The 23872-nt window shown below is 37.4% G+C and overlaps 1 protein-coding gene across 5 annotated transcripts; it reads left to right on the top strand.

Moving 5' to 3' along the window:
* The first annotated feature begins 212 nt into the window (after window positions 1–212).
* ZHX1 (zinc fingers and homeoboxes 1) lies at window positions 213–22255 on the top strand. 5 transcript variants are annotated; one of them, XR_004954649.1, is made up of 5 exons: window positions 213–552; window positions 6457–6573; window positions 14123–16976; window positions 17352–17448; window positions 20659–22255. XR_004954649.1 is itself a non-coding variant. In XM_036232995.1 (4 exons), the coding sequence occupies exon 3, from the start codon at window positions 14352–14354 to the stop codon at window positions 16971–16973; it is 2622 nt and encodes an 873-aa protein (XP_036088888.1). In that variant the 5' UTR covers window positions 214–465; window positions 6457–6573; window positions 14123–14351; the 3' UTR covers window positions 16974–16976; window positions 20659–22255. The 5 variants fall into 5 exon arrangements, 4 of the variants coding, with proteins under 4 accessions (XP_036088888.1, XP_015986679.2, XP_015986682.2 ...); XM_036232995.1 differs by lacking the exon at window positions 17352–17448 and having other exon boundaries at window positions 214–465; XM_016131193.2 differs by lacking the exon at window positions 17352–17448 and having other exon boundaries at window positions 214–552.
* The last annotated feature ends 1617 nt before the right edge of the window (window positions 22256–23872 follow it).

Raw genomic sequence — 23872 nt, 5'->3', positions numbered from 1 at the left:
CTTCTGGATAGACCCAAGCGAAGACTGGGCTTCTGCTGATAGAGGGCGGGGCTATCACTGGCAAGGGGCGGGACCGCTCCTAGACCTGGGGAAGGCAGGGCTTCTGCTGGCGGGGGCGGGGCCTCCGCCGGCGGGGGCGGGGCTTCGGTTGACAGAGGGGCGGGGCGGCTCCCCTCCCGCCTCGCGCCAATCCAGGGGGCAGAGGCCCGGGTCGAACCCCAAAGGAGCAGCAGGGTCTGGGAGTGGAGAGCCAGGAGCGGAGTGGTGCAGGGGCGTGCAGAGGGCGCGCGCGCGCGCGGGCCCCGCCTCGGCCGGCTCCTCTCCGCCCCCCGCACTCCCCGCCGGCCGCCGGGGCGCGCGCCTCGCCTTGTCCCCTCGCCCCCGACCCTCCACGCTCCGCCGGGCCCGCCGAGCTCCGAGGCCGTGTGCCGGCCCGCGGAGCGGTTCCGGGTGTAGGGTTCACAGGTCAGAGTTGACTCCCTGAAAAGTGCAGCCGCTTTGAAATGCAAGATGGCGGCGGCGGGGCGCTGAGAGGCGCGGCGGCCCCTGCAGGTAGCGGCGCGAGCCGGGTCCGCGACGAGTCGGCCGGGGTTCCCCGGGGCTGCGGGTGGGAACCGGCCGCGCAGAGCCCTCGGCCGGCGCGGCCACCCGAAGGCGAGCGGCGCGCGGAGCGGATGGAGGAGGGCGGCCCCACGGCGGAGACCCCGGGGGGCTGAGCGCGCTCGCGGCGGTGGGCGGCGGGGCGGACCCCGCGCGGGGCGTCCGAGGCGGAGGGACCGGGCCTGCCTGGGGCGGCGTCGCTGCCAGGGGACCGACCCTGATCCTCCTTCGCGCGTTCGGTGTCTCGGTGGCCGAGGAAGGAGCTGGGGGGGTGGGCTCTGTAAGAGAAAATCTCAGCCTCCCCCCTGCCTACGGGAGGACTGAACAACTTGGGGTCGTTGAGGGGAGTGAAAACTGGGTGTCCGGGGTGGCGGGGAACGCCGCAGGAATGGAGGACTCCAGAGGGTCCTAGGGGAGATCGGGAGCCCTGCCCTGCAGGGGCGCGTGGCCTCGTGGAGAGGACTCAGTCTCCCCGAAAGTAAGGAGGGAGTCTTTTGCTGGAGCTGAGCGCCCTGGCATTGGGATTAGAGCCCCGGGAAACAATTCGGGGGAAGCCGTACCCCACTTCGAAGAAGGTTGGGCATTTCGGGGCCAGGCCGTATCCCCACTTCGGGACAAGACTCAGAGTTGAGTCTTTAAGAACTATATTACGTTTTGAGGAAGCTCTGGGACATAGGGTGAAGTGAATTACAGAGAATGGAAATGTTATCGGTCCCTTGGAGGAGGGAGATGGGGAGGCTGACCAGGGGACCGACTACTCCAAGCCTGGGGCCTAAAGGGAACAATCTAATTCTTGCGGGAAAGGAAGGCTGGACGGAGATGGCAGAGGAAGCGGGTCTAATGGCAGGAACGAAGAGCCCTGGGGGATGTCCTCCCTGTCCCTGTATGTTTCCACCAAAGTTCTAGGTAAAGGGACTTGAAATTCTTTGTTATAATACGTGTCCCCCACTCCCCTCCTCTGTGGGTAACAGTAAGGAAAAAGCAAAACCTCGGAGAAGGAACAGGTACCCTTCGACATCCTTAGCTTAGGTTAGTGAAAGATCAAGCTCTGGCAAGACTTGAGTCAGAGACTCGGGTAGGGGAATTCGGAAGCGGGAAAGGGATGCACAGAGGAGGAATATAGGGAAGAGATTGGGCAGAGCGGGAATTCCACAGCGCTGTTCTGTCATCTCATCCCAGCTCTAAAGAAAAACAACATGAGAAGAGGCTAATTTTTTGCGGTGGGGGTGGGGGAAATGTAAGGACAGGCTGATGGGGAAATCATAATGTGATTACGTTGGAATTCCATGTAACTTGAAAGGAAGAAGCAGTTCTCTTGGAGGTGAAGAGGATAGCTGAAAAGGGAAAAATCACAGGATTGGGATATAGAGTGGTTCACAGTGAGGGAGGAAGAAGCAGCTTTCCCCCAAGAATAGCGACGATTTGCTGGGTTGGAGTGTGTGTGTGTAGGTACCTACATAAATGCACCTTTAGATTTGTTGGTATTGGTCATTGTTTCTCAGTCTTTGTCTGAAAGCTTCAACTTGTGTTACATGAATTATCTTTGCTTCTGAAAAATTATCCTGAAAAAGTCGTTTGTTTTTATGCCAGCAGTGAGGATGAATGGGAGTTGGTTCTAACAGGTATATTAGCCCTAGTCTATCCATAGATTTTTTAAATTATTATTATTTCTTAAGTAGGAATTCGGACTCTAGATTTTAAGCAAAAGAAATGTGAGTGCTGCCAAAGACAGTAATGTGGTAACAGGATGTAAAAGAAAAAGGGCTTTCATAATATTTTTTTCTCATTTTTCCCTCCTTACTCTAAGCATTTTAGGGCTAAGCAGACTAATTTTATGCAAAATAAAATGTAAATTTTTGGATCCTTTCAATATAGAAATGATAGCATTTCAGGTATCAATGAATCTTTTTTGTTGAAGAACCTCTTCAAATGCTTTATTTAATGATCAAGATGAAAATGAGAAAAAAAGAATTAAGACTCGGGTAACTGATGACAGCTATGATTCACACAGATTTCTTGAACCATTCTACTATTTTTAAAAGAGCTTTAACATCTTCAGTGGAGATGTTTTTTAAAACACATTTCAAGTATAAACTAGTTTAGAGCTGCACATTTGGAACATTATTTTACATGTGTGCTGTTCTTTGGTTTCCCCAAAGCACACGTAGCTTTAGTTTTATATTCAATTCTGAGCAGATTAGGCGGGGTGAACCAGAGTGGCATTGATGCCAGATGGTTTGAAAATATGCTAAGGCTGAAAACATAAATGTGCCTGTGCTGCGAACGCTCATTAGTAGATGTCTTTCTCTTATAGCAAGCTGATTATTTCACAGAATTTGGAGGACAGTTCATGAATGATGTAGCATTTATTTTACTTTTAATGATATTTGTATTACAAGTTCTTTTTAAAATAAATATGAATAAAGTTTTCTAATTATTAATGAATTTAATAGGTGCGATGGTTAATTTTGAAGAGTTTCTCCCTTTTGTATTATATTTCACATTAAAACTGAAAGGTGATGTTATGATATACGTTTTCTTTTTTGTAATGTTGGGCACGATAATATGATATTTGGGACTAGTTTACTTTATATTATAGCTTTATACTTAATTGAAAGTACTCTTAAATTTATTAAAATAATTATAAATGTAGCTGAGGAAATAACCTTTTTATGTACACTGTTACATTGTGGATTTGAGCTCAAAAGACTCTATTTATTTGAACATTAATAGTGTTGAAAGTTAAGTGCCTAAGCTGGTTTCTAATCATTTATCATTTCAATAAATCTAGGGAGGGGTTTGGAAATATTTATTGCACTATTTATGGTAATAGCCAGTATAGCATGTTCATTTTTCCGTCTAAATTTTTTTAACTTAAAATTCTTTAAATCATCCTATGTAATTTCAAAAGTAATTTAAATTACATTTCTTTGAAGGGAAAAAACTATGATACCAGCCTTTGAATAATAGACAGTGTTTTCATAATATTGCTGATATATTTTATTATATCCTTGTTGTTTTGATATATTTGTAGCCATGAGTAACCAGAGTTGCATGACTGAAGTTGTTGATTTAGATTACTAATCAGGATATATATTTGAGTTTACATTTTGCAGATCTGTATTTTATACAGTTAATTTTTAAAATGAATATTTACGTAATTTTTAATGTGGTTGACAGATTTTGTTCTTAAAGAATACTTAATCTTTGTAGTTTATATAATCAGTATTCCAAAATGTATTTAAGATGTATAAAATGGTCTTATATACCTTTGGCCTAAACAAATATGATGATATACTTTGGGAAAGGAGTTTACATGCGTAGTTTAAGAATGACATTTATTGAAGGGAAGCAAAATTGACTAACTTGTTTTTTATGCAGGATTTTTGTTTTCAGCTTTTAGACTTAAATTTTTAAAAAATCACATTGTCAAAACTTATTTAAAAAATTAAAACAAAGTGGTAGACATATCGTGCATATTTATAATTTTATATAAAATAACAACTTTGTCACTGAATTTTAGTGATTTCATGTTTCCCATAGGATTTCTAACTCTCTTGTTCTCCTTCCTAAAGGCCTTTCTCTCTCTTTTTTAATTGTTGTGAGGCATGGAAGGAGATAGAAAGATTCGATGTTTCTAAGCATTTCACTCATAATTACATTTTTCTTCTACTGAGTCCGTTTCCTTTTACCTTCCAATATTGTCAAAAAGAAGAGTGTTGAAACTTTGCTGGGCATGGACTGTACTTGGGAGTGAGGAGGAGTGAGAAAGAACAATTCTCTTCATTACTATGATAATGTTTATATAAGAGGTTTGTTAGATTTATGAAACACCCCTTAAAATGTGTCATAGACAAATGATTCATCTTGAAGCTAAAGTCAGAGAAAGTTAGGGAGGAGGTGTAAATTATAATTGATTAATGTCTACCTGTTAAAGCCAGCTTGTTCTAGCTTTGCTTAATGTGCTCAAGGGTATGAAATGGAATATAAAATTGATTACCGCCTGGACTTGTAAAATATTTGATATTGTTTCAACATTTAACAAATTTTAAGCGAAGACTTCCTTTGCTGTATAAGTTAAATACCTTGAATAAAAGAAAAATCTAATTGTGGACTTACTAAGTGCCAGGAAATATTCCAAACACTTTACATGTGTTTTTTATTTCAGTCCTCACAGCACCCCTGTTAAGCAGGTAGTTGCATTTACAGACAAGAAGTCTGTGGCACAGGCAGGCTTAGTCACTCGTCTAAAGACACACAGCTATTAAATGACAGCTGGAATTTGAACCCATGCTGTCTGGTTCCAGAGCCCAGGCTTTTCATCTTTATTTACAATCCATCTTTTACAGCCAAAACAACTCATCCATTTTATTATAAAATGTATATGGTTAAAATGACGCCTTTGATTTTTGAAGTTCAGTCTAATCCTAAATTTTAAAAAGATATTGTGAATTAGAGAGGAGTGTTCGAAAGTAATCCCAGCGTCAGGAACTGAAATAACGTCGAACATTATGCTTTTCGTCCAGAAGCACTGAGGAGCCCGTCCGTCGCGCCTCTACTTGCCTTGTGCCTTTACATGTATGTCTTGGCGGCTCTTCTCGGGAGACTCTCATGCAGTAAAACATCTTGCAATTACTGTGTGATTTGAGAATGGATTCAAGAGGTTACCGTTTCCTATAATATTAATAATTCATTTTGGAAGATAACCTCCCCTCTTTGGCAGCTGTTTGCTATCTTCTCTTCTGGTCCACATCCTGTAGGTGGATGGCCAAGGAGAGGTGGAACGAGGAGACACCAGGAAATGAAATTGTAGAATCCCAGGCTGCAGATATAACGGGATGCTCCACTGTGCCTACCAGGAAAATGCTTTTATGCTTTTCATGAAAATAGTGTAACTATTCAACCTAAGCTTTAACTTAACCCAGAAGTACTTCGCTAAAGGGCTGATGTATATGCACTGTTTCTTCACTTAAGAGGGCTCTTTGTGAACTTGTATGTAATAACAGCAGGAACAAAGGATTAAGTTTTGGGGGGAAGTCATCTTCCTTAATATTCATTCACTATGGTTTACAGAGTTTCAGTGTTTAAAGAGCAACAAAAATGCCTCGACACTTTAAAAGCATTATTTACTGTTATTTAATAAGAGAAACAGTTATAGTTTTTATTAAATTTTCCTTATTGGTTTAACTCTGAGTAATCACATTTTTAGACACAAATCTGAGTTTTTGGAGAATGATTTTCAGTTTGTTTGATTGTTCAGTTTAATTTTTCACAATGCACTGATTGAAAGGCCATTTGGTAGTAGCTTTCTTGCAAAAAAACAAAATAGTGAAACATCAATCATTCTACTAGATACAGCATGTTTTAGGGATAGAGTACTACTAGATTATTTTAGTAGTATTGGCTTATTGCCAGCATTAATAATAATCCACTGCATTCAAATTAATACGTAGTAAATTAGGATACAAATATCAGCAGTTTTGTGTAAAACAGAAAACAACTCTGCTTAACTAAGTTGTCTTTTGTAACTTTTGTGTAGTAATTTTTTACAATTCCCAGTTTCTTAGCTTTCTTATGATATTCTGCATATATTCACATTTTGAATTTTTTATTGAAAATAGTATAATAGTGACTTGGTTGTTTTACATAATATAAAATGAATTTTTTTAAAATGTTTTTATGTTTTTTTACTAATATTGGGTTGGGCATTTAGATGATTCAAAGTTTCTATGAAGAAGTAAATTTTTTTTTTCAAAATTACATTTATTTTTTAAAAGCCAAGGCATAAACTTTAAAGTTTCCTAACTAAGGCCAAGTCATATATAGACTGATAAAGTGATATTACTTTTTTTGTAGGAGATGGCAGATAGGTACTTGGGACCTGCTGGTAATGATGGCCTGAGCTAAACACCTCCTAATTTGAAGGGATACCCTTCCGTGTCAACGAACAGAATGCTGAGGAAGCTATGGCAAGTATGTGTTGGTTGTTCTGGTAAGGTAAAACTCAGATACTGAACATGCTCACTTTAGATCCTATGATGCTATGTTTGGCAAAGTTTTAAAAGCAATAGATATGTTCCTAACATTTGATAGAGAAATGTACCTTCAAATTTTAAAAGTATGAGAGTATTGGCTGCTTTTCATTTCAAAGGAAAGAGCATCACACTTCATAGTAAATCAATGTAGTAGTATATGTATAATTGATTTTTCGGTTAGTATTTGCTGAAACCCGTTGTGGGTCGGGTGCTGTGGCGACAGTGGTAAAGACAAATGAAGGTCATGAGGGCAGAGACTTTAGTGTAGGGAAACCGATCTAGAAATTTTATTATTATTTTGCCTATATCCAGAAAAATGCTTCAAGAACAATTCCTAGAAATATATTTTCAATATATAGTCTACTAGTAATAGTTAAGCATAATTATACAATTAGGATGTTAATAATTAATGACTTTGATTTAGGCTAAGCATCCCATTATTTAAATATTTGCATATGTTTTTATGTATTTACTTTTATATTTTATTTACCTGATATATATTGGCTTTTATAAGAAGCATTAGATGACATACTATACTGTTTGAAATAGTTATACTTTAGTCCAGTTGTTATTTTCGATGATTTCAGAAAGAACGTGGAAAGATTATATAACCATTAATATGGTGGTTCACTTTCATTTTGTAAAAATTGATGAGTCCACAAGTTGACATTACCAATCTAATTACTGTTATCTTTCAAAGTGTTAAGGTTTTTTTAAAAATGATTATATTTTGAGGGAAATAGGTAACAGTTACTTTATTTTATAAAGGGGGAAGATAACAGACAGATGAATGGTTTTTCAGCCTCTCAGTGATAATCTCACTTGAAATCAAGAATAGCATTCTTGTGTTAGACTGTGAAAGACTTAACATACCTCCTTGAGAAAAGTAGGGGAAAACTATTTTCAGCAGAAAATTACTTTTGGATCATACAAAATTTAATAACAAAGATAGGAAATTTCATGATAGTGCTAGTCTTTCTATCACTCTCAATATGTTACATACCTACCGACATGCCAGCAGAAGGGTAGGAGTGTCAGCATCCTAGAGAGCTTTCAGAAGACATTTCACCCCTCAAATCTGAGGCAGAGCTTGCTGGGAGAAATCCGTCCAGCTGGGATTCTTCCTTTAATCTTTAGCAATATGAAGGTAATGATCTGAGGTTATAGTCATTTTAAAAAACATTTGCCATAGGTACAAATTTGGGTCGTCAAATTTCTCATTTAATTTTTTTCAAGAACTTGACTATTGTTTCTAAGTATTTTTACATTTTAGCTTTGAAAAATTCCTCGAGTGTGTGAAGGCCAAAATGTTTTTGTTTGCTTTTTTTAATGAAAAAAAATATCCTCTTGGATCCTTTTTTTTTTAAATTTACATAGTAGATGTCCTCTGTTATAATTTGATCCCATTATTCTTTGGACCTACTACTATTTCAGGCATTCTGTGATTACAGTGAATTCATAACTTTTAGTTTGTATACAGACATGTAAAAATAAGTATTTTCAGCTGGCTAAACAGAACTCTGACTCAGAGAGGGAGAAGTGAAACTAAATGGAATACATATTCCAAAGGATTCTCAGTCGATGTTTTAGCTACTCAAAGAACAGTTTTATTTAGTTGGTACTAGGTCAAAACTGACATGATCCGTAAAAATTATAGTTATCTTCTAAATGTTGTTATTTGACCCAACGTTGTTGTAAAAAACAAAGTTTGTTTTTATTCACATAAAATCTTACCAAAATAACATGCTTTTGTGGCTAACTAGACCAATAAACTGCTATCCGTTAATCATTTAATTTGAAGTATAAGACAGCCAAAAAAATAGAGGCTTGGAAATTCAGTGTAGTTAGATTCAGTATGCTCTGCTTAACTCTAAAAATTTTTGGACCTTTTTTTTAGCACTAAGCATAGAAATGGAAATAATCTACTAATTTTTACAGTGTATTACATCAAGGACTTATATTTTAATCCCTTTAAAAATGTTACACCTTAAAAGTATAGTTTTCTCTTAGAACAGAGAAGTAATGATTCTAAGTTCAAAATTGCATTTGCTGTCTTTGTAAGAACTGTGCCCTTTTCTACTGAATTTCACAGCAAGACTAATTCTTTGAATGATTTTATCTCCCTTATTTCATTTTTACATAGTTCACAAATTTAGATATATACTGTTCATACATAAAACTGATTTGTTACAACAGAATCATAGATGTTGATAAATATTTGTTGAATATTTATTGCTATATTTTAATAAGTAGAATGTTTTATATTCAAGGATGTTTTAATATTCTAATGACTAAAGTAATTTTATTAGTAAGGATTTTACCCTTGATATAATCTACCATAAAGCAAGCACAGTTATTCTTTATAGCTCCTCTATAAATGAGTGTTTAATGAAGTAAAGTATATGTTATACTACTTAATATAGCTATATTCTAAAGGTTTTTTCAGCAGATATTATTGGGACCTTGATAGGAATGGTGTTGGACCACATAAGAAGAACTGCTACTAGAACTGCCCCAGATTTTTATACTGTAATGAAATAAATTTTGCTTTCATTAAATGCTTTTGTGGAGAGATACTTTGTTGTAATTATTTTGATGAGCTAAGAATGATGAATCCGTTAAGGAGCAACCTACCCTCAAGAAGAGCCAGGACAATAGGACCATGGAAACTGGCTTGGCCTGGTTCACACCCTGGAGATTATGAGTGCTCTGGAAGGTTCTTAGAACCAGTCTGGTTCTAAGACAATGGGGCAGCAGCTCCAGAAAATATCTGGAATACGCCTGAGAGCTATACATATCAGGGATTCCTGCCCTCTCCCCTGAAAAAACCTTAATGTAGCACATGATTTTGAACTTAAAAATAGAAAAGTAGATTTGTTTCCACCTTGAGACAAATGACTATAGAAACAGTTTAGTCTGTTTGCAATTTTAAGACCATGAAACTATTGTTTGTTGTATTTTATAATAAAAAAATGTTTTAACGATATTAAAGAAAACTTGTAAACGCCACACAAAAAAATTTCACCTGTAATCTCATATGATAAATTCATTTTTTTTATATTCTCATCTAGTTTATCCACATGCATACATACTTTTCCATAGTCATTTTATAATTAATATGCAAATTTTGTCCTGATTTTTAACAGTAAATGGATAGAAAAATTTTCATATTCCTATTCGATTATCATTTTTAACAGCAGTATAACTATTGATTTGATCAGTTATTTTTTAAAACATATTTCTCTACTGAAAGTTTAACTAAAAATAGTTTTCAAACATAATTATAATTACAGTGCTGGATGCAGTTAGAGCATAACTTTTCCTTCATTGGCAGACTTCACTGTACTTGCGTTTTAATTGCAAAGCCACTTAGCTACTCAGTTGTGCAACTGAACTCTAACCCCATCTTACAGGTAAATAGTGCAAGGTTCCCCAGATTGATTTTGAGCTCTGTTTCTAATTGACCTTCAAATAGAGGATAAGATGTCTGTCAGCTAACAGTGATTTCGGTATGGCTATTCTGCTGTCCCAGCCCCACTGTATTTTAATGACAAAGGAGGTGGATTGGAACCATTCCATAGAAATTCTTAATTCCATATTTTTGCCCCTTCTGCTTTTTCATTCAGTTTGTATGCCTGGTCAGCTGATTAAGTTGCTTGAGAGAGAAAAAGAGAATAGTATTAAGTAAATAATAGTATTTCTTCATCCCCAAAAAGAATTTTTATAGATTGGAAAATAGCATCAATTAGTTACCTATTGTGTATCAGTGTGTATGAAGCATTTTAATTTGATCAGCCTCCGAGGTAGCTACCGCTAGTGTTTTCTGCAGGGGCAGCCTTCTCTCCTTCGTTCCTAGAAGCCCCTGCAATGTCCTCATGTAGTTCCTGATACCCTCTCATTGCATTGATCGTAGTTATTCTCAGAATTGTTTACCGCCTATTTTTCTTGCTCAACTGCTAGTACCTGGCAGACCAGAGAGGATTTCTCTTGGTCACTGCTATATCTCGAGTGCCTGATATAGTGCCTGGCACATGGTTGACATTCAACAAATAGTTGCTAGATGAACTCGTTGAATTGAAGAATCTTGGTTTTATAGGTGAGAAAACTGAAGTTGTAATGAGAAACTTTTCCAGTCAACTAACTACCAAATGACAGAGGAGACTGTACAACTTGTGGTTTTCCCCTATATCACATTGTTTCTGTGAATTTTTTCCTCTGAGCTTAGATTTTTTTTCTTCATAAACATGGAGTGATTGTACTGAGGTTCTTCTGCCCAAATTACGACTTTATAATAATGATGCCAAAGATGCCTTTGTTTGTGCTTTGGTCTTTTTTTAGGCTCTGTACTATATATTATAGTAGAATTGAACCATTGGACCAAATCTCAAGGTTCTTTTGGGATTCACAGTCTCCCTTTAGAAAGATGTTAAATAATGTACCGACTCTGGGTTTGTTAGCAAAACATGAGCCAACAGTTTTAAGAGGAAAGAGGAAAGAGTCCATGTAGTTGGGTATAGAAGTGACCCGAGGTTGAGACAATCTAATGCCCAGATAATCAGATTTTTAGGCTTTGCATTACTGAAGACATTTTTTAAAAGCTGCTCTTGTAAGTAGCTTATTTAAATTTAATTATATTGCCAAGACCAATGTTTTCAGAAGAAAAAGCACAATTGTGCATATGTATTAATATTCATATAATATATCAATATTTAATTTTCATGACCAACAAAAAATAAGCTTTTAAAATTTGTTTATATCTACTTAAATTCTTACGAACTGACTGTTCTGAGTTAGTGGTCTATAAAGAAGAGATATAAAAATAATCATTTGATAACATTTTATTTTTATGCTAGGTAACATAAAAAAATAGGTTTAACTCAAGAGCTAGAGAGCACAAGACAATGAAAAGATCTTAGCTCGTTTCTCTTCCGTATGCCTCGTTAGTGCTGGCTACTCTGTTCTACCCTTGGGTGCCCCAGGCCTGCCTTCTGCAGTGAAACAACCTGAAAGGACACATTAAAGTCTCTGGATTAATTTTCAAATTTCATGGCTCAGCATTGGCAAGCTGAGAAGGATTTTTGATAAAACTGATATGTCATCTTGAAAGTGTTTACATTTTTTTAGGGCAAAGACTGTCAGACATATCTCGGAACCCATCAGTGGTGGCAGTAGGGACTGTGGGATCCATGAGATGGGGTCAGCAGGTAGTTCAGCCTCTTTACGTCTCTAACCAGACAGCTATTTTTTTTTTTATCTGTTTTGCAGCAGAGTTTCTCCTAGAATTTTGTTAGAAGAAAAGACTCCCCTGCTTACAACAAAAAGTTTGAAAACTGCCACTTTCAGAAAATGTAGTCTCAGGAAAAGCCTCTATGTTCGACTTTTAGCTATTACTGTACCCCACCCCAATTAAATATAATCTAAGATTCTAGGAGAATAACTCACAAAATAGCTTACTCCCTGCCTTTCAACAATTTTCATTCACTTTCAAAAATGCGGGTGCCGTCATTCGTACTCCTCCTCTTATTTAAAGCTATTTGAGGAATTCCCTGTTTCTAATGACAAAAAAATGATCAAACAACTATGCTAACACTTGAAAAAAAAATAGTATCTGTATTGCATTGAATAAGAGAGATGGCATTAGCTTAGTTTATAACATTTAATTAAGAAGTAGTTTACAATTTCAGATTTCTTTGTACTCCCTCAGATATCAAAGATGCTTTATAGAAGAAAAAAAGAATGACATCTTCGAGTAGGGGTTTGGACTGTTGACACTATTACCACTAAGCTGATGGTGTTTATTTTATAATATGGGAAATTAGGGAACAGGGGCATTTAGTCTGAGTTGCCATCTGTTGCTTCGATCCACCTAGTGGATGTGTCATATGTATTTGAGAAATCCCAGTGGGGAGGACATCACCACCTTCAAAGGCAGGGCGTTCTCTATTTGGACAGCTCTGTTTCCTAAAAATATTTCTTCCTTCGCTGGGTCAGTGCATCTCATCATAAAGACCTGCTTTTGCTTTATAAACTTTGAAGTAAACTTTTTTTCCTCCTCATTTAGGCAGGATAAGAATTATGCTAGTAAATGAATAGTTTTAATTTGTGGTAGAGGATAAATGAGACCACTTACTCATTTATTTTTATTTGGCTTAAACTTCAGAGAAGCACATCAACTTTAATGGATTTAGCATCAAAATTCTGGGTATAAAATTATTAAAATGTAATCATATGAACAGAATGCACATTTTCTTGATGACTCAAGATCATTCTTATGCATTTCAGCTATTGTTCTCTATGGTGATGCCCTTGGGGTATGTTGAGTTTTGTAGGACAGTTTTTCTATTCGTTGTAGTTCAAGTTAATAAACATTCGGTGAGTCCCTGCTTCCAAGCTGTATGTGAAGGGACAGAGAAATGAATGAGAAGACAGCCAAGATAGTTCAGCTAGGAGAGCATTAGGTTAAAAATTTTAAAGTTCCTTGGCTCCATCCAGAGTTTTGGGAGCTTTGTTATATCTCAACAAAGCTATTACTTAAAAAAAGAAGAAAAAGAATGGACCACACACCTACAATGAGGACACCTGGGGTTTGGATAGGTTCTAGGCCAGAAATGTAACATGCCTCTATTACAATACAATCAGTACTAGAAAATAAACCGGGGAGGGGTCAGGCCAAGGTAAAAGGAGGCGTTGATCTATAAGGCAGACAGATCATCACACCGAGTACACAACTGTGCACTGGCCTAGGGAGCGGAATGCACTGAGTGTCCCTGGAGCAGCAGTTGTTTGTGCTGTGCTTAAAACACAAGCAAAGAGGTGTCAGGAAAATGAGATCGGGCCACTGCATGGCTTCAGGAGTTTAGACTTTATTCTCTTAGTACTGGTGACCTATTATAAACTTTAAGTCAGGAGACTGATATGATTAGATATGTTTTACAAATTCAGTAGCATTGTGGGAAATGATTGAGAATGATGTTTCTGAAACTTCAGTCATTCATAGTTCGTCCATCTTTGCTACTTGTGCCATAGTTGGACAGGCTTTGGGGATGATGAAATGGGCAAGTAGGAAGAAGAGGGCGTAGCTGATGGATTGAATTTCTTGCACATTTAATGGCCATAGTCTCTGAGTACCTGTGACTGCTTTTCATAGTTTTAAAGTTCCTCCCTTATTAACAGATTATCATTTCGCATTGATAACAGTGCTTGCCAAAGCCCACTCTTACCTCCACTTCCTTTCCAGTATATAGATGGCTGAAAAATCCAAATGAACAGCCAGGGGGCTGACTCGTGAGTACAGTAAATGACCTTCAGTAAGTTGGCTCGGAGACACTATTGTGAACCTTAGAGGACTTTTTTCTGATTCCAGTCTTATTCTAGATCTTTCTAACTGAGCCTCCAACAACTTCATACAAGTGAAATAGTAACTGTAATTTGTTTAGAAAGGTCCTAATCACTCATTTAAAAACATTTTAAAATTTATTTTGATTTAGGTGATTGGAGTTGTGCTTCAAAAATTCCAGCAGTTCAACGGTATTTATTTTATCTGCCAACAATAAGCCCTTTACTTGATTGCACCATGAAAAAGCTGCTAATGAGATTTGTTGAGCACAAAGATGAACTTGAAGAACCAAAAGCCATTGTTTTCAAATGAAGAATACTGAACGGTTTTATGCCTCGATGCTTTTTAATCACCACTGAGATTTTCCCCATAACATCAGAATGGCAAGCAGGCGAAAATCAACAACGCCCTGCATGGTTCTTGCCAGTGAACAGGATCCAGACCTGGAGTTGATATCAGATTTGGATGAAGGGCCTCCGGTACTTACGCCTGTAGAAAACACCAGAGCGGAGAGCATCTCGAGTGATGAAGAAGTTCATGAATCTGTGGACTCTGACAATCAGCAAAATAAAAAAGTCGAAGGTGGCTATGAATGTAAATATTGTACTTTTCAAACTCCAGACCTAAATATGTTTACTTTCCACGTGGATTCAGAACATCCCAATGTAGTGCTAAATTCATCCTATGTTTGTGTCGAATGCAATTTTCTTACCAAAAGGTATGATGCACTTTCTGAGCATAATCTGAAATATCACCCGGGAGAAGAGAATTTTAAGTTGACTATGGTGAAACGAAATAACCAGACAATCTTTGAACAAACCATAAATGATCTGACTTTCGATGGTAGTTTTGTTAAAGAGGAGAATTCAGAGCAAGCTGAATCTACAGAAGCTGCTTCTTCAGGAATATCTATCAGTAAAACTCCTATCATGAAAATGATGAAAAATAAAGTGGAGAACAAACGGATTACAGTTCATCATAACTCAGCTGAGGATGTCCCCGAAGAGAAAGAGAACGAAGTCAAACCAGACCATGAAGAAACCGTGGAAAGTCCGAGTTCTTCGGCTTCTGAATCCAATAGCAGTACTTCCATTGTCAACAGAATACACCCCCACGCCACCAGCACAGTGGTCACCCCAGCGGCAGTCCTCCCTGGACTAGCGCAGGTGATAACGGCCGTGGCAGCCCAGCAGAATTCCAGTTTGATTCCCAAAGTCTTAATCCCCGTGAACAGCATTCCTACCTACAATGCTGCGTTGGATAACAACCCCCTTTTGCTTAACACCTACAACAAATTCCCTTATCCGACGATGTCAGAAATTACTGTTCTTTCTGCCCAAGCAAAATACACAGAGGAACAGATCAAGATATGGTTTTCAGCCCAGCGTTTAAAACATGGTGTGAGCTGGACTCCCGAGGAAGTAGAGGAGGCAAGAAGGAAGCAATTCAACGGGACAGTACACACTGTACCTCAGACCATAACTGTTATTCCTACACACATTTCCACAGGAAGTAATGGCTTACCATCCATATTACAGACATGCCAAATAGTTGGTCAGCCAGGCCTGGTCCTTACCCAAGTAGCTGGAACAAACGCCTTGCCGGTAACAGCACCTATAGCCTTGACAGTGGCAGGGGTGCCAAGTCAAACCAACGTACAGAAAAGCCAGGCGCCGGCTGCCCAGCCTGTCGCAGAGACAAAGCCAGCAACAGCAGCAATTCCAGCTTCTCAGCTTGTCAAACAGGAAACCGCACTGGCGAACCCTGATTCGTTTGGCATTCGGGCGAAAAAGACTAAAGAGCAACTGGCAGAACTGAAAGTCAGCTACCTTAAAAACCAGTTTCCCCATGATTCGGAAATTATCAGACTGATGAAAACCACGGGCCTGACCAAAGGAGAGATTAAGAAGTGGTTCAGCGACACGAGGTACAACCAGAGGAATTCGAAGAGTAATCAGTGCCTGCATCTCAACAACGATTCCTCCGCCACGATTATCATAGACTCCAGTGACGAGACCGCCGAGTCCCCGACTGCTGTCACCTCGCAGCACAAACAGTCCTGGAACCCTTTCCCTGACTTTACGCCCCAGAAGTTTAAAGAGAAGACGGCAGAGCAGCTTCGGGCCCTCCAGGCAAGCTTTCTCAGCAGCTCCGTACTTACAGATGAAGAATTAAATAGGTTACGAGCGCAAACCAAACTCACCAGAAGGGAAATCGATGCTTGGTTTACAGAGAAGAAGAAATCTAAAGCTTTAAAGGAAGAGAAAATGGAAATGGATGAAAGTAATGCAGGTAGTTCCAAAGAAGAAGCCGGAGACGCTTCTCCCGGAGATGACTCTGGTGCGCCTAAGTCGGGGAGTTCAGGCAAGATCTGTAAAAAATCCCCCGAGCAGCTGCACATGCTCAAAAGTGCGTTTGTCCGAACGCAGTGGCCGTCGCCCGAAGAGTACGACAAGTTGGCTGAAGAAAGCGGGCTTGCTAGAACAGACATAGTTAGTTGGTTTGGGGACACCCGTTATGCTTGGAAAAATGGAAACTTAAAATGGTACTACTACTATCAGAGCTCCAACTCCAGTGGCATGAACGGTCTGTCTTCCCTGAGGAGAAGGGGCAGGGGCCGACCCAAAGGAAGGGGAAGGGGACGGCCACGCGGGCGGCCCAGAGGGGGCAAGAGAATGAACAGCTGGGACAGGGGACCGTCACTCATAAAATTCAAAACTGGAACTGCAATCCTTAAGGATTATTACCTGAAGCACAAATTTCTTAATGAGCAAGACCTCGATGAACTTGTTAACAAATCACACATGGGCTATGAGCAGGTCAGGGAGTGGTTCGCAGAGAGGCAGAGAAGATCAGAGTTAGGCGTAGAATTATTCGAGGAAAATGAGGAGGAAGATGAAGTTATCGATGATCAGGACGAGGATGAAGAAGAAACGGATGATAGTGACACTTGGGAACCCCCACGACATGTGAAGCGGAAGCTCTCTAAATCAGATGACTGAAATGTAAGTTTTTAATCTGAGCATGTGTTCATCAGCCACATTTAGAACAGTCACTTTGTTTCTGTCATCTTCACTTCTGATAGTTTTTCTAAAACCGTTTTTCTTTTAGTAAGAGGACTAGGTGTCACAAGCATACCCAAGAAATATATGATTATCATGTGTAGTCTGATGATTATGATTGTTATGTTTATTACGTAGAGTTTAATCTTGCTTTAATTATTTTATATGGATTTTTTTTACTTTGTTTTAAGGGAAAGTCACCCATTCTCTAAGAAGGGAGACTGGTGGGCAGGGGGAAATTCACAAATACTAAAGATAACTAAAAATGTATTTCTTGCAACCCTCCTTCACTAAAGCTTCATTTTTTGCCTATTTAAGGAAAGAATTCAAAAACGAAAACTAAAAAGAAGGGGAAAAGTATACCGAAGGAAAGACTTGCCACAGGGGTGAGGAATGCTCAGTTTTAGGAAACTAGGTGAAAATGGGTATTTTTTTTATTCATCGTATTGCCCTCCCAAACTATTAGACTTTTAACTAAAGTTAAAAATGCTTCATATATTAAAAGTATTTAATATTTTTTCTATTAAAGCCAAAGGTTTGTTTTAGGCTATATATAAAATCTGTGTTTGCTTAGGTGGCATCTGTTTTTGGAAACTGTGATATAAATTATTCGTCATGTAGATCAAAAGGTAAATAACAGATTCAATATTAAATCAGTTGCCTAAAATGTCTTTTCATTCTTTGATATAAAGTAAACCTGCTACCAGCAGAAATAATGTATTTGGTTAAAAATATCTTTCAGTAGTCATAAAAGTGCAAGTAAATATGCTTTAAATTTGATAGATTTGGAATGTTCCTTAAATCTTAATTCTTTTATAGATTGAGTTATTAAAATTTAACTATAGCTGCAAATCAGAAACCTATTTTGCAGTTAAGACTTCAATTCTTAATACTTTTGTAATTCATATTATAGTTCTCTTCTTTACTCTTGGTTTTGGAATGTTCCAGGATAAAACTCGTACTTTTTTTAAAACAATACAGTTGTCATGAAATGTTCGTTTATGTCTATTCGTAGTCCAAGAGCATCTCATTATCAGAAATGACTGCAGCGTTGTCAAACTGTAAGGAGGGGAATGAGGCATAGAGCCTCATGATCACATGAGCATGTGTGTTTATTTCCTTCGCCTTTTTGCATCCCTACCCCATCCTCTGCTTTTATGCTCCCTTGATTCCCCAACATCTTCTCTGGTTTGTTTTTTACTGTTAAAACAATTATTTATCGAGAACTTAATATATCAGACACTATTCTTATTGCTCAGCAATCCTTTTCCAGTTTTATTTTCATTAACTTTTTTTCAGGCAGAAAAACAATTGAAACTAAAAATGCACCTACTTTTGAATAAATCTCATTCCACGTTATAGAGCATAATGTAAGTCACAAGAAATTAAATAGTTTTTATAGCTTTATCCTGCAGCAAAGCCCTCCTTTTGGTATGTCAGAAATCTTCAGGACTGGCTTTCTTCTAACCCAGATGCATTTATTATTATTGCTAAGCACAAGAGTATGCACTCAGCCAAGATTAAATCAACAAATTTTTTGCCTCAATAAATTGTTGTTGTTGTAGTGATCTCCAGTGATTTTGTAGGGAATTGCAGTCTTCTAAAAATAATGTGAACTTTTTTTGTACAGTTTAATTGGCTCTTACTTTAAGTTTATGTGGATGAACATAAACTTATGTTATATGTTAATACTGTAATGGATACTACAGTCAGAAAATTCACACAGCCACAATTTTCAAAAACTTATATGTTATATGTGTACTTTTGTGGTACGTGTACAGGCTTGCCTTGCTTTTAAAATATATACAAGTCTAAAATTATAAAATGTATTAATCGGCAAGTTATCATTGGCTTAAAATAATTTTTATCTTACAAAAGGATTCACTATAAGCTTCCCCTAGTTACTTTTTCATTTAAATATAATTTGACTTACAAAAAAAGTAACCAAAACCTTTTGAAACAGTTATTGCAAAAAGTTAGATACAGCAGCCCCCCCCTTATCCATGGGGGACACATTCCAAGACCCCCAGTGAATGCCTCAAACCACAGATAGTACCAAATCCTATACATACTATGTTTTTTTCCCTATACATACGTACCTATGATAAAGTTTAATTTATAAGCTAGCCACAGTAAGATTAACAGAAATGACTAAAAATAAAATAGAGCAATTATAACAATATAGGGTAATAAAAGTTATGTGAATGTGGTGTCTGTCTCTGTCTCTCTCTCACTCTGGCTCTCTGTTTCTCTATCTCTCTGTTTCTGTCTCTGTGTCTTTCTCTTTCTCTTTCTCTTTCTCTTTCTCTTTCTCTTGCTCTTGCTCTTGCTCTTGCTCTTGCTCTTGCTCTTGCTCTTGCTCTTGCTCTTGCTCTTGCTCTTGCTCTTGCTCTTGCTCTTGCTCTTGCTCTTGCTCTTTCTCTTGCTCTTGCTCTTGCTCTTGCTCTTTCTCTTTCTCACTCTCTCTCCCACTCATAACTGATCTGATAACCTAGAGGGCTACTGAGTGACAAATGGATGGGCAGGTAGCAGACACAGCTTGGATTCACTGGACAGAGGGATGATTCACATCCTGGGCAGGCTGTAGCCCGGTGGCATAGGATTTCATCATGCTGCTCAAAACGGCACGCAATTTAAAATAAATGTATTGTTTATTTATGGACTATTCCTTTCAATATTTGTGGACTGTGGTTGACCACAGCTAACTGAAACCATAGAAAGTAAACCGTGGATGAAGAGGGACTACTCTATATATATACCTTTCGCACTAGCCATCCTGTATAGCAAATCCTCACTTAACATTGCCGACATGTTCTGTGACTTTAATCGAAACGATGTATAAGGAAACCAGTTTTACCAATAGCTAACTGACATTAGCAAGACTTAAGTTCCTGAAGCATCTACCTCATCAATGTTATGATGAAATTATGTTGAACAAATCAATGTTATTTGAGGACCTGCTGTATGTAAATAGAAAAAATATGCCTTTAGTATCATAGTCTGTTTATTACCAGTACTAACAATGAAATATGTACTTCTTCCTAATAATTTCTTAATAAATTATTACATATAGGTGAAAAAATGTCTATAAGCATATCTGGTATTTGCAGAACATATACGTAGGAATCGCACACAAATCTAGTGCACTATGTAACGTATGTGGCAAGTGATCTCAGTATCAGTGATTGAAAACAGAGGATGTGTTTTAACTGATTTATATCACTCGTTTCTGAAAATGTCAAACATTAAAATGCAGTTTTCCTTATTTTTTTTTCCAATTTTTAAATTTATTTTTTAAAGTATAGCTCGTAGACAGTCTGTATTGGTTATATTAATTTCAGGTGTACAATGTAGTGATTTGACATTTTTATACCTTACAACGTGATCACCCCACTAGCTCAAGTAATCATCTGTCACCGCGCAAACTTATCGCGGCATTACTCACCGTATCCCCCTCCCCTTTGCACCCCTTCTCCCACCCGTCCCTTCTGGTGACCATTCCTTTGGCCTCTGTTTCTATGAGTCTGTTTTTGTTTCCTTTGTTTTGTTTTTAGATTCCACATATAAGTGAAGCCATATGGTATTCTTTAAAATTTTAGCTTTTTATTATGTTTTTCTCTTATAGCTGCCTAAACGTTGCAGGAGAATCAATTCTTCAACTCAAGATTTCTGATTTACTGTGAATGGGCCCAATCTTTGATGACACTGAAAATGTTTTGGGGCATGCACATTCTCAATAAATAGGATCCCATGCCCAAAAGAAATGGAACTCAATGTTGTGCCAAAGTTAAACTACTGCGGTTGGTGGACGTTCTGCAATGTAAATAGAATACTGATTAAAAACAACTTGTAAAAATTGAAATTTTAATACAGTACATTTTTATTCTGATACGATGGAGACATTCTGATTCTAAGACTTTCGGAAAGGGTTTTATGACCACTAGAGCTTGTCCTCATATTTTGTCCAGCTTAATACTGTATGTCTAGTAAGATGGGCCTTATTGTCTGTATTCTTTGACATGTGATTAAGCTTATAGCTTCGAGTGACCAAACATATTCCAGAGTAAAAATTGTTAGGAACAGGCAAAAGAAAAATCCTGATTTATTTCTATGTCTTATTTATCAAGTCATGCACGAAGATTAAAAGTTGTGCATGGACTTATACATTTTCAGTGTAAGTGAAAACATAAACTATTGACACATGTTGGAACAATAAGATTTTATGGTATTATTGGCCCTTAACGATTGGATCTTTCATGTGAATGCATTCATGGATACCACTATAACTAGTTGTAATACTTCTGTTATTTTTCATTAGAAGCTGAATTTACTTTTATTCAACTGAAGATAATAATGAAGAAGGAAAAGAAACTGGCGTAAGAATTTGGATAGGGTGAAACTCTGAAATAAATACTGTACCAAAAATGTGAAAAAAAGAATTATATAGTAAATATATACTTACTGTTTTCTTACAATCATGGAAATCAGAAATGTTTTACAGGTGTCCGATCAGAATTTTCAAGAATTATGTTTCAGTGAAATTCTACTTTGTGTAACAATGGCAGTGGAGAAAAAAAATCGGAACCGATCATAATGAGTTAAAGGTTAGCTTTTCACTCATGAATCACAGGAGCGTTAACTGTTAACTCCTGCCGTACTAGGAGACTGAAAGTTCATGTTCATGGTCTATAGAGACTGGGGCTGTTCATTCATGCTGGGAAGGACCCTTTCTTTATGACTGTAGGACCATTTTTCAAAACGTGCTTTCTTCATAAAAGAAATGTTCAGTTCAATTAGTTTTGCATTTTTAAATGTTTTTTTTTTTTCCTCCCTGAATGACCGGATGTAGTGGGCTTGGCCAGTTATCTAATTTAATGAATAATAAACATTAAGGTCTTGTTTTTACCTAAATGTTTGTCAGCTAATGAAAATGTTATGAAAAAGCCTTGAATATGCATGCTGCTTTTCATTTTTATAAACTTTTTATTTTTTAACTACAGCTTTATTAGTAATTCCAAAATGCTGCAATTTAGCTGATTTCTTCACTCAGACAGCTGGCTTCGTGGGTGGCTTTTTCATACTACTGTTAACTTTTTTTAAAAGAAGCAATGTAAAGACTGTAACAATTTAATGCACTAAACTGTTCTTTCTTTTACATGTTTAAAAACTTCTTAAAGTACTCTGTATTATAATGATTAAATTGCTCCCTTTTTTAAACCATTGCTAATGTGGTCTGAGTTTTGTTTGTCAAACATAATTTTCATGTTTTCAAAATTTAAAATGTCAAATATTGGACAAGTATGAAGCCTTTGAATATATTTATATATTATGTTTCCCTGCAGCATGTTAACTTTGTATAGCTGTAAATAACTATTAGTAATGTTCCCACCCCCTGTCTCTTTTATAGACTTGGTACTTAATTCTGCTCTGATGTTTGCTAGCTTTTAAATATATTTATTTGACAGCAAAAGAACCCTTTCTTGGTTGATTGTATCCTTGAATACAAAATAAAAGTTAGCAATGATTAGCAGTTTTCAGTGATTTTCCCCCCATTTTATTAACTGAGTTTTTTAATGTAAAATATACATAACAAAATTTATCATTATGTCTGTTTTTAAGTGTATAATTCAATAATATTAATTATATTCACAATGAGGGACAACTGGCACCACTATTTCCAAAACTTTTTCATCATTCCAAATGCAAACTCTGTGACAGGCAACAACTCTCAATTTCCCCTCCCCCCAGCCGCTGGGAACCTTTAATCTACTGCCTGTTTCTATGAATTTGCCCATTCTCGATATTCCAGACAAATGGAATTATATAACATTTGTCCTTTTGTGTCTGGCTTATTTCATTTAGCATAATGTTTTTAAAGTTCATTCAGGTAGCATATATCAGAACTTCATTCCTTTTTATGGCTGAAAGAGAAAGTGTGTGTGGGTGTGTGTGTACCACATTTTATTCATCTGTGAATGGATGGACATGGGTTATTTCTATCTTTTGACTGCAATGGACAATTATCTGAATTCCTATTTAAGTTATTTTGGGTATATATCTAGGAGTGGAACTGCTTAGTCATATAGTAATTCTATGTTTAACTTTTTGAAGAATGATCAAACTTGTCCACAGTGACAAAATGTTTTCCACAGTGTATGTAACCACTGTACATTCCACCAGCAACGTATAAGGATTCCCATTTCTCTGCATCCTCACCAACACCTTTTATTTTCAGTTTTGAAAATTATTATTGCAATCCTAGTACGTGTAATCTCTCATTGTGGTTTTGTTTTGCATTTCTCTAATGACTAATGTTGAGCATCTTTTGTGTGGCTGTTGACCATTTGTATTCTTTGGAGAAATGTCTATTCAAGTCAAATACCACGTTTTTAAGTGAGTTACAGAAATACATATATTTATTTAACATATATATTAAATAAGGTGTCTTTAAGTAAACAAACAAAAAAAGCACATAAAACAAAGTTATGTGTTAGTCAGCTAATGAAAACATCATGACCAGAAATTCCCAGGATCTTAACCCTAGGATCATTTGTTCAATATTCACTAATTCAGGTTCACAGTGACTTTATAGAACTATTGTGAGTAATGACAACTGACTATATTTTCTCCCCTTTTGTAGGTTGTCTCTTCGCTTTTTTGATAATGTCCTTGGATGCACAAAAAATTTTAGTTTTGATGAAGTCCAATTTAGATATTTTTTTCTTTTGTTGCTAATGTTTTAAGGTCATATCTAAGAATCCATTGCCAAATCCAAGGTCATGAGGATTTGCCCCATTTTCTTCTAAGAGTTTTATAGTTGTAGCTCTTATATTTAGGTT

The sequence above is a fragment of the Rousettus aegyptiacus genome, unplaced genomic scaffold, assembly GCF_014176215.1.
Source record: "Rousettus aegyptiacus isolate mRouAeg1 unplaced genomic scaffold, mRouAeg1.p scaffold_m13_p_15, whole genome shotgun sequence".
NCBI classification, from domain to species: Eukaryota; Metazoa; Chordata; class Mammalia; order Chiroptera; family Pteropodidae; genus Rousettus; species Rousettus aegyptiacus.
The sequence above is the reverse complement of the archived record's forward strand: the minus strand, read 5'-3'. Positions and strand labels throughout refer to the sequence as shown.